The 11,805-nt window shown below is 39.7% G+C and overlaps 1 protein-coding gene across 2 annotated transcripts in view; it reads right to left on the bottom strand.

The window, feature by feature from the left end:
• Window positions 1-6,096: 6,096 nt before the first annotated feature.
• The window catches only part of LOC127578724 (CCN family member 2-like), a 45,954-nt gene continuing 40,245 nt past the window's right edge, over window positions 6,097-11,805 (bottom strand). For both annotated transcript variants that reach the window (XM_052031100.1, XM_052031098.1), the window contains 2 exons: window positions 10,146-10,360; window positions 6,097-8,016 (listed from right to left, as the gene is read on the bottom strand). In XM_052031100.1, the coding sequence (XP_051887060.1) occupies window positions 7,765-8,016; window positions 10,146-10,360 (467 nt within the window). In that variant the 3' untranslated portion in view covers window positions 6,097-7,764. The remainder of the gene's footprint in view (window positions 8,017-10,145; window positions 10,361-11,805) is intronic.

Below are 11,805 nucleotides of genomic sequence, written 5' to 3'. Positions count from 1 at the left end.
AGGTTGTTTGTGACAGGCCAGATGACCATTCTTCAAAACATACTGTCTTGTATTTTGACAATACGACTCACATTGACTTCAGAATGTGATGAACCCTGGCCAGACTCAACTTCTAGTCATATTATCTGACTCTTAGTGTTAGAATCAATGTAATCAGTAATACTGTTTCATCATTGTTTGTGGGAAAATAGAAAAGACTGGCTTTGTATTTATCGCATTGATAGCCTTTTAGACTCATGATAGGAAGCGCAGTTTCAGTCGTTCACTTAACCGAGTATACTTTATTTCTAACATAAACTCAGAAAGCACAGAAATACTCAATTTTCATTCATACAGTATCCTATTTGTCTCAAGCAATGATAGAAGCCAGAAATGAAACCAGAAAATACTGGTAGCAGGCTAGTCAGCGTCTGTGGAAAAAATGGACAATTTAACGTTTTGGGTAGAGATGGAGCTTTGGCCAGCTTACTGCTTCCAGCATTGTCTGTATTTGTTTCCAATGTATAGTGTCTGCAGTTTTTTTTTATTTTTCTTTGTTTATGTTGGAGTCATGTGAATGGAAGCTTACACTAGTCCTGTGTTGATATAAATATTTATCTCCCCTATTTACCAGCTGATATGTATTATTATATATATTGCTTAAGTAAGCAAATTGGTGGCATAGTATTGAGCGTTAGGATATTCATGTCTAATTTTTGTTGATTACTAGCATATATATCTATTAGCAATATATTGGTGTCCAATATATAGGTCTAAAGTTCCAGTTGTTTGGTGGGGCAGAGACATGGGATATACGCGTTGGAATTTGGGATACAGGTCACACTAGCCTTAAGTTCAACCCCACATTGAGTTGAAGATTTGGGAAAGTACTTGCTAAATCCACTCTAGCTAATGTGCAGACTTGAAGTAATGGGTTTATGTTTGATGATGTCATATCCTAAATTCCAACATTTGCATCTTAAGATCCACTCAGAAATAAAACAAAAGGAAATGAGGTAGCAGCTGAGGAGGGGCTGATTTTGAGATTTTAAGGATTTATTCTGTCTTTATTTATACTGGAAGATCCTGGTTATATTTGTAATTAAGACATTCATTCCAAAGAAAAATGTGGTACATTTATGTGGTATAAATGTAAACTATGCTACCTGACCTTCTAAGTGGTTCGAGCATTTTCCACCAGATTTCCAACTTTTTCAGTTTTCTGACTTTTCCCTTACAGTGGTATTTATTCATCAAAGGAGGGGGATAAAGAGGAAATTCATTTAAATCATCACAGGAGATCCAAATCCCCTTGGAAATATTTAGATTCCACGACACATACCCTCTTATCATTTGAGTTAAGTGTGAGGGGGTCTTTTGTGAGCTGTGAGACTCAAGCTACCACTAGAGTATTATTCCAGAAAATGAGTGCAGCATGATCAATTATTAGCTCTAAATATATGCGTGATACAATTGCCCTACACCGTAAGGGAAACATCCATAATTATAGACCAAACTGATAGTAAACATCAATCTTTAAGTGCTTATGGTCACATCATTACATAATGTTAGTCATGACATGAACAGAATTATTAGTCATGAGAGTACTAATAATCCTGCTTCCAAAGTTCATGACATAAATGCAGTAAATCCACTTAAAAGGGAAAACTTTCAACAATCATTCTTGTTAAGAAGGATAGTAAAAGTTCAAGTACTGATGCAAATTAAGGGTAACATGGTGTATCACCGCCCAAGTGCTAATGTCATTAGACTATCTTTATTAGCAGATTTGTGTTGTTAAATACTGTAATACTAGTTTTGTCTAATGCCAAATTGTAGTCGGACTCTAGCAAAATCATACTTTATATGGAAATAAATTTTATCTGAAAAACTTGTTTTCAATTTAAAATTATTTAAATTACCTCTGTCATATCTATTAATGCAACAGAACTGCTATAGATAAGAATTGGATTTTAGAAATGCATTTGGCCTTTGTTCTATGATAACATTATCTTCATTGTAGGTGGATTTCACCTTGACTCCTGATTCCTACTGCATTTTATGTTGTTATTCATTTCAGCACCCACCTTATTATAATGATTCATATATTTTTCTGTAGATTATGTGCTAATGTGTCATGTTAAAGGCTTTTACTGATAATATATTCTAATCAATCTTTTATTAAAAACGTAAGGGGAGTTCCTTTTTTCTAGTTAAAGGTCCTTTCAAGCAATTGTCTGCATGACATGGAATTTGGACCCTGTTCATAGAAATGTTGCCAAAGAAGCATCAGTAAATTTCAAATGTTTTTGTTTTGATTTGTTGAATTTTCACTATATAAACCTTCTCTCTAGTCCACTAGATCAGCCTTCTGTTCCAGTTTTTGTAAATAGGTTTGTTAATTCACTTCGAAATGTATGAAAATATATTTCCATTCAGGAGATAAACAAGATATTATTAAATCTTCAGCACATAAATCGATAGGTTTCTGGACATTAAGAGACTGAAAGAAATTGAGACTGCAGAAAAATGGCTCTGAGACTGAAGATCACCCTAAATTTGATGAATAGCTGAGGAGGCTTGATGAGCCAAGCAGCCTACTCCTGCTCCCATTTCTTGTGTTCTTATCTATGATTTTTGGCATACTGAGAAAATACCTGTTTTTGAGATTGTTCTTGCTCCCTACCTATAGAATAAACAGCTCAATGGAATAAAAATGATAAACAAATTCTGTCTTTAACCACGCTTAGCTGATTCATGTGTGCGTGCGTGTGTGTGTGTGTGCGCGCGTGCGTGCGTGCGTGTGTGTGTGTGTGTGGGGGGGGGGGAAGAGAGGGAGAGAGATGGCTGCAGAAGATCCATGAACTTTTATTCTGCAACCTTCAGTCAATAGGGAGTGAAGAATCAACCCCTTCAAGGGAGCAGTGTAAACAAAACAAGTATACATATTTACTCCTAACCAACATCTTTACCAAAACACTTATTAAGTCAAGTTATACAGCATAAAGTTGTGGAAATTTAACAACAACTCCCTGACTTCTGCATCCTACACATGCAGAGACAATTAGTTGCTGACTTTCTCTGCAGAAATGATGAGTGATGCAAGTCTTACCATTATTCTTGCTACGGAATCCATGACACTGCGTGAATAAATGAGCAGGCAAGATATACTTGTATTTCTTTGTAATGATGCTTTGTGAGCATGACTTCTGAGAATTATGTACCAAAAAAATTTATTTCAGAGTTGAATGGTTACCTGAATGCTTTGAGTACTGCCCTGCTTTTAGAATAACCTCTCTAGCCAAATAGTTTATGTGGGGAGAACTGGAGATAGGTACCTTGTCAGCCACTAGAGGTACCTAAATTTGATGCCTTCTGATATGAAGCTACGTTTAGTCACTTCTTCAGCCACATTCTTCCATTTATTTTGAATAGTTTTGTGTAAAGGGATATGATCACTGACTGCATACGGAGGCAAGACATTCCTAGTTGCACCTGGACCAATAGTACCAAGAAATAAGGACTGAAAAATTGCTGCACATCATTAAAACAACATCATGAGTCACACTAATGTTGTTTATGAACACTGCATAAAGCGCAAGAACTTTAACTAGGAGGCTCGCAGAACAGTTTTGTTGGATTTCCCAGTATAACACCATGCTGACACCGACACTGTTGGTTTCAGCTTGCAGTTCCCTCACAGCTGTCAGCAGTTAGCCTAGCAGGTGTGATCTCTGTGACCAACATTAAGGAGACAAAACTACAGAGTAGTACTGCTACTGAATAAATGGAGTCTGCAGTGGTAAGAGTGTGATGGGGTAGTGAACTGCTCCCAGGGATTCAAATGGACTCATTGAGGTTGGTGAAGAACAGTGCCTGAAAGACGCAAGTTTCTTAGTGCAGGGAGTCTGTAGAGACCCTCCAGAACTCCATCCAGGCGCTCCAAGCAGGAAATTGCCAGAGAGCTCTCCATAAGGCGGAGTGTGGCATCTGAACGCCTGCACTTGGGAAAACCCGTAATACAGACACATTTCCCTGAGCACTTTGCTTGTCCCTGCAGGTGGAAGGAAAAGTAGATAAAGTCACCTCCTTTATCCTCGAGTATGACTTTTGGGTGACCTCCCTAATGCAGCAATAGTGAGCAAACTATGAAATATGGCAGAGACCAGCAAGAGAGCCGAGAAGGTTCTTGAGGCTAAGAAGCTGACCTTGACTGTGACCCTGATCTCCATTGCACATGTGTGTAGTTATATTTGAGATCAAAGGAAATCAATGATCTCAGTCAGGTCAAAGATTGTGGTTTGAGTACTCACCCTTTAAATAGCATGGTTTGAAAGGAAACAAGTTTAGTCAGCCCTAGTTGCCCTGTGTGTGAACATTTCAGATCAGTTTCCTTCCATTAGAACCCTTGTTTTTCAAGTGAGATTCAAAGTCTCACTGAAGACAAATTTTGCATGTTGCACCCATTTATGTAATTTATACTGGGAAAAAAGTGCCAGGGAAATCCTGCCAAAATCAAGGAGACAAATTTTCTGAGAGGCACCCAGCAATGTGTAGAATATTGCCCTACTCCAAGTTAATCCAATCTTCAACAACAAAGTACCAGTTTTTTGCAGTTGTGTGAACAAGTCTCTCACCCCGTGGTCTTATTCCATTACCTTTCTCATTGAATGATGTGAAAATTACACTGCTTTCCCCCTCTAAAAGGCACAGCATCCTTTTGGGAGTTAAGTGCAGATATCCTGCCTCAGTAATATTTAAAGTATTCTTTCACAGCATTTATTGCACATCCCTAATCGCCCTTGTGCGTGGCTTGCTAAGAGTTAAGAGCCAACCAGATTACTGTGGAGTAGCAATCAGGCCAAACCAGGTAATTTGGAAGATTTCCTTCCCCAATAAACTGTACAACAATTGATTATAGAGTGTTTAAGTTTCTTAACTGTCCTGGTGGAATTTAAACTCACATCCCTGATTCATTAGCCCAGACCTCTGGATTTATCCATAATATTTTTGCCCCTTGTTTCTCTACCAGTTTCAATCTACCAAGAGTTGTCAGATAGTATATTAATTAGCCATCCTTGACTATTATGTTAATGTTACTACCATAAGTTCTCCTCTGAGTTCTTTAAAGCTCCAGACTTATCATTCTCACTTAAATTTCATGCTATGTTAATTTTAAAGCTCGTTGCTCAACCACCTACTCTAGTTAATTCTTCCCTAAGACCACTTAGAGGTTAAAAACCCTGACCAATCACATGTTTTCTCTTACTATCTAGAAGCTTTTTAAAGACATAATTTACTCCACCCATCAATTAGTTCTTGATTTAACTGTTCATGTCTTTTACTAAAATAAAACCAGAGCCACTCAATGGGTCAGGCAGCATCTGTGGAAGGAGAAACAATTAACACTTCAGGTCCGGGACTCTTCATCAGAACCGTCTGAAGTGTTAACAGTTTCTCTTTCCACGGATGCTGCCTGACACGCGAAGTGCTTCCAGCATTTTCTACTTTTATTTCAGATTTCCAGCATCTGCAGTTTACTTGATTTTTATTTCTTTTACTATTTTTAATGAGCTCAACCATGACCTAACTAACACAAGCTTGAAGGGCCATGTCACCAATTCCTGCTCCTAATTCATATGTTCTTCACTGATGCTCTGAGCTGTGAGCCTTACACCTTCAAAATGAAGTCTCTGTTGAAATTAAGCTGAGATAAGTCCAAGCAACATATGCTGGGAGAAAGAGTAACGAGTGGAAGACTCATTGATCCATTCTTGTGCATTTCCTGCTATTGAGACTCAAACCTGTGCTGTTGGTGGTTATGCAGCAAGATTCTTGAAGGCTTTGGTGTGTAATCCTCTATTAACCTTAGAGTGGGGTGAAAATCAAGAGCATTTCTCCCAAGCTGAGTGAAAACATGTAATTAATAAATAAGCTCTTTTTAAAGATTTGAACATAATGGGAAATAAGAACTTGTTCTTTGATGAAAATGCAGCTATAAATGACAGCACAGTGATTTTGTTTACAAAGTTAATTATCTTCTCACACCTTGTAACATACATAGTTAGAAATAATGAAAAGGTACAATTACTAAAACAAAGTGCATGGAAATGTGTACTGACATATACAGAAATTTACATTTACAATACATTTTTCAAGCAAAAGGCTTTAGAATATACATTCTCTGATTGGTAATATATGTGACATTACATTTAACTAAAGATATAACAAAATATTTTATTGCTCTTGTTTGCATCAAAAGAAATTGTCAAATATTCGGCAACGCTGCGGCTGTTTTTTCTTCTTTATATTGTGACATATCCCATGGCTGAGATTCACTTTCTCCTCGGACCGATGCTACTGCTGGACCCTGCTCTGTAAATGGTGCAATCTAGTCTTGTCAGCAGAGGGAGCTCACAGTTCAATAAATATATTTTTGGGATGGGTTCATTGTTCTCCCAAATGCCTAACTGTGATTGTCTGTTAACACCCACACCTCACATAAAAAGAAGTGCTGGGAATACTCAGCGCACCAGGGAGCATCTGTGGAGAGGGAAACAGATTTAGAATTTCGGGTCAGTGACACTTCATCAGAGCAGTTCCAATGAAATGTGACAGTCCTGAAATGATAACTGCTTCTTTCTCCACAGATGCTGCTTGATCTGCTACTTCCTGCATTTTCTGGGATTTTCATTGATTTCTAATTTCTATCATTGTCATATTTTGCTATTGAATCCATGCCTGGCAACTACGCAATTTAACCCCAATGAGAAATAGACAGAATGGAACACTTGGTACCTTACTCTGAGTCACATAGTCCGAGATTTTCCTTCCTGATTTTTCTGCCAAGCACCTGACTTTCAAGTGCCCGGATATGCACAGTAACATTCAGCACTGCTTCAGTGTGACTCAGGGAAGGCCTCCCTAAGCATCTCCCAGCTTGTGCAGTCCAGCACTGGGAACCCAACCCCAGGAGGTACTGTTTAAGTATTGTACTTACCTGGCTCTCCTTGGGCAGACTTACTGTCCCCTCCCACATTCTTAACAGCGGATGTGGGAGGGGACAGTAAGTCCATCCCACCCTCCAGTTCATGATGATTACATCCCTGCCATCAAGGTCTCAAACCTACTCTCCTCCCCGATCCCGTCATCTGCCAGCAGAAACCAAACCCAACACTCCCCCCACCCACTGATCCCAGACTTCCAACTCACCCAAAGGCCCCATGGCTACAAACAGCCCCACCTCACGACCAAATATCCCCTCTCCATCAAAGCTCTTAAACAATAATTGGCCCTGGTACGCCTTCAGATCCACAACTCTCTGCCCCCACCAGCCCCACCCCAATCTCTTCAGCCTTGTGCTCTACTGAACCTTGTGCTCTCACTTTTACCACCGCCAATGACTTTTGAGGCGCAAGGCTCTAAGTGATGATCTGTGTATGTTTCTTGCAATAGAACAGCTGTGTGACATGCGACCTCAGACTCTAGTAACAAATGCTTTAGATAATTTCTGCAAAGCAATTAATTATTGACATGCAGTAATTTAAAGCGTTCACCAACCTTTTTTGTTATGAAGATAATGTGCTATTTAGAGCTAAAAACAATATTAAAATAGCTGAACTGTGCATTAAACAGGAGTAGTTCAAAGACAAATGTTTCCATTTGAATTGTTTGGAAACAGGCGTCATCTTTAAATCTTCAATATGGTGACTTTGTTTTTTACACTGTACAATCTTGTTTAGAAATAAGCTGCTCTTACTGCTGCAATATGTGAGAGGGTTCCAATTATTTGTAAGCATGTGAGCAGTTATAATGACATGCGCAGGTGATGATAAACATCATCTGCTGTTTCACAATCCTGCCATGCTTGCACTTGAACTCTATGCTCTCTGTTCTGGTTTTGTATGGAGTGCAGCAGCGACTGTCAGAGCATGAACCACAGTAGATGGGTCTGTAAGTCTTAACACTGATGCAGTTGTTGTATTCAAAGTGAATTGGTCGAAGTGCTCTTGTTGTCGGCTGGCAAATATTCCTTCCCTGAAAAAAGGGACAAGTTTTGTATAATGCAGTCAGAACACAACAATTGTTTGAAATAGACCTCATGTAGTTTTTAGTTCATTATAATCTCTAGTAATTGTGTAATTTCCCAATCTCTCAGATTCAAAAATGCTACTGTAATTGAATTTATCCAAGACTGATTGTAACGGCCAGGTAGTTTAGCGGTTAGCGTAACACTTTACAGCGCCAGCAACCCGGGTTCAAATCCGGCCACTGTCTGTAAGGAGTTTGTATGTTCTCCCCGTGTCTGCATGGGTTTCCTCCGGGTGCTCCAGTTTCCTCCCACATTCCAAAGATGTACAGGTTAGGCAGTTTTGGGCATGCTATGTTGGCGCCAGAAGTGTGGCGACACTTGCGGGCTGCCCTCAGAACACTACGCAAAAGGATGTATTTCACTGTGTTTTGATGTACATGTGACAAATAAAGATATCTTATCTTATATATGTTCACCTTCAGACATGATTTGGATATCAACACCACCTTTGTCATAATGGGGCATTGTGATAAGACATTGGGAGTCCATGAAAACAATCCTCTTACAATGAGCCTAATCTTGTCAGCAAAAAAAAAACAAATGGCACTGGCCATTCATTGCATTTACACTTTCCGTAGATTTGCTGTGGGCTTTTGCACTGGAAGTTGTGGCGTTGAGAAATCCAAAACAGTATGACGCCAACTGCAGGAACCTTGAATCTGAGTAAACTGCACAAGCACCTGTTTATCTCCTTAACAAGTGGACTGAAGAAACCTTGTTAAGACATACAGCCTAGAAATTCTCCAATTTCCTTCCTTATAGTGTGCAACGTTTTGCTATGCAAGTGAACAATTCTGGAAATACAGTCAGGACAAGGTGTAGGCCACTGGGCATGTGCTATAATGTTGATCAGCAGACATTGTTCAATGAATGTTATTTACATCAAAGTCTGCTGTGCATATCAGCTTGTAAGTCGCACACAGACCAAAAACTAAAGCAGCTTTTAACCACAGGGTTATACCTGCTTATGTGTTACAGGGCCTCACCCTATCTGTCCTTCTGCCAGGATACCAGAGGTGTCCATCCTCCTCACGGTAGATTCTTCTTTCCTTCTCAAGTCCTCATGTCCCCACCAAACTCTTCTCATCAGCCTTTCCAATCATTTCCTTGCATCTCCCATAATCTGCTCAGTTCCCCAGCTCAACCTGTCTCCCCACAATCATCTGCTTGGCCCCACATCACCTCCCGAACTCCCCCTATGATCACTACCTATGCCTCCCGGGACATCTCCTCACTCCCTGACTTTTTCTCAATTCCCTTCTGAGTTCTGTGCATAATTATCTTGCAAGAACAGAAACAATGACATTTAACTACATTGAACTATCTGCAATGCCCTTTGGAAAAGCAAGGAAATTCACTTTAAAGTAATGGGTGGGAAGTTCAAGGGAGATATCAGAGGGAGGTTCTTAACCCAGAGAGTGGTTGGGGCATAGAATGCTCTGCCTGGGGTGGTGGTGGAGGCAGGTACATTAGTCAAATTCAGGAGATTGTTAGATAAGCATATGGAGGAATTTAAATTAGGGGGATATGTGGGAGGAAGGGGTTAGATAGTCTTAGCTGAGGTTTAAAGGTTGGCACAACATTGTGGGCCGAAGGGCCTGTATTGTGCTGTACTGTTCTATGAGACAGCGCCCTAAATTTTGCATTTGTGCATGGTCACTAAAAGATACTGTAGGATCCATTCTTTAACAATGGCAAGCTCCCATAGTTGTTCTGTAAACTGGGACATTGCACCTCTGGTCTACAATTATAAATAAGATCTTCACAAATGCGTCAATGCTAACTTTATTCGATACTCAAAGAAGTCCTCTTCCAGTAGATTATTATTTACAATCTTGTCTGAATTCTTTGTTTATGTAGCAAGCCTTCATCTTTCTATTGTTATCCCTGTTCAGGTCAACAGTCGCTCTTTCAATGCATATTTACATGGAATACCACAGCAATAAATGAAACACTTTCAACCATCAATGTAATGTTATAAAATCTTATATTTTTTAAACTTGTTATGATGCACTTAACACCAACCTCACTCGTGACGAGATTATTGGCTGATAAAAGATCTACCATTACTCACCATGTGAGCTTGTCTTACATGATCCTGTTGGCATGGCTTCACTATACATAGCTGGCTCTGTGTTTCCAAAATACAACGGTGATTTTTGTTTGAAATTCGGGTTGAGACTCCTATCCCACAGCTCCTGGAGCAGGCAGACCACTCGCTGCTTTGCTCCAGGCAATTGAAAGGCACATGGGAGGGATATCTTCTGGCGAATACATCTGATCTGAATGCTGAAGATGAAATAATCAATAAGCTTAGTTGTTTCCAACCGTAACAAAATGAATACATCAATAATTCAAAGATATATTTAGCCAGTCAAATAAGGTTATAAATAATGATACATTTAGAATAAGTACTTTTACCAACAGCTATACTATCGCTGAAAGTGACGGTGAATTTCGTTTGAACATTTTGCATAGGCAAATGATACACAAACAATAAAGAAAGCAGAATGATAGTTCTGCTTTCCACCCTTTTCCAAAAACCTTTATTCATTTCCTCTACAAGAATAGCTGCGTTGGCCAGGTCCAAACCATAGCTGGAGTTAAACCAATAGATGTGTTCACAAATGATTTTAAAGGATGGATTTAATTTTGCATTCCTTTGCTGGGCTGTCCAGCCAATGGGAACACTGACAGACAGCCAATTGATTGGAAAGAAAGTTTTTGTTCAGAACTCCAATACTTAAGAGAGTGAATGCATCTTTAAAAGAAAGGTGTACAATCATCTGAAAAAGTGTTGTCTGTTGACCTTATTTGATTTTATATTAACATTTATTGATTGGCAGATACCCAGTATTGTAAGTTCTGTTTCTCGCTTCTGCGATTTATCAACATTCTACATCCCTCAAGGTGTCAATACTGTTACTCTACTTGCTTGCCATCTTGGCAAGTTCCAAGTGAGAGACCTTCAGAGACAATGTAAGGAAGGTGGGCAGGTGTGAAAGTGAGAAGCACCCAGCGTGGTCCTGAAGGGAGCTGTTGCTGAGGTGGCGACTGCCCACTGCATCACCCCATGGATAAAACTGCAGAGCAGGAAGAGGTTTAAATGGCCAGCCATGACACCAAAGGTGGAGTGCAGATCTTCATTTAGATGAGTCACATCTTTTGGTGGCAGCTTTTGTGCATGCACCAGCCCTTATATGCAACTCATTGTTTTCTCCCCTTTTCTCTCCACCAGATCTCAGCATCTTACAAACACCTGCTGTTTATGCCCTCAAACAACTGAGTTCCGTTCTCAAAATGAAGTCCTTTCACTCTTGCTAATTGCTCCCACCCTTTCTTTCTGTAGCCACTTCCCATTGCTGTCTCTCCCCAGATAAAATAGCAGGTAAGAAAAAAGAGACGTTCTGCAATTGAGAAAGATGGAGCAAGGTCGATAAAGGACCAGATCTGAGGTGGGAAGGGGAGGTGGGATTGTAGTGCAGGGAGGTTTGTCTGTACCCCAACCACACAGTCTGATGGGAGAGGAAATCATCTACATTTTGGATGACAGCACTGCTGGACTCATTGATGAAAATAATTTTGGCACAATCCAAAAACTGATATCTGCTTATTTACTGCAATCATCTCTTTCTCCCACAATACTGACACATCAGCACTACCTAACACTGATTAATGTCAGCATCTTTGTTAACTGTCTTGCCCATTATAATCCTTTATCCTTCTCCCCTTCT

Source organism: Pristis pectinata, chromosome 16 (assembly GCF_009764475.1).
Source record: "Pristis pectinata isolate sPriPec2 chromosome 16, sPriPec2.1.pri, whole genome shotgun sequence".
NCBI classification, from domain to species: domain Eukaryota; kingdom Metazoa; phylum Chordata; class Chondrichthyes; order Rhinopristiformes; family Pristidae; genus Pristis; species Pristis pectinata.
Note: the sequence above shows the minus strand (reverse complement) of the source record. Positions and strands in the feature narration are given on the sequence as shown.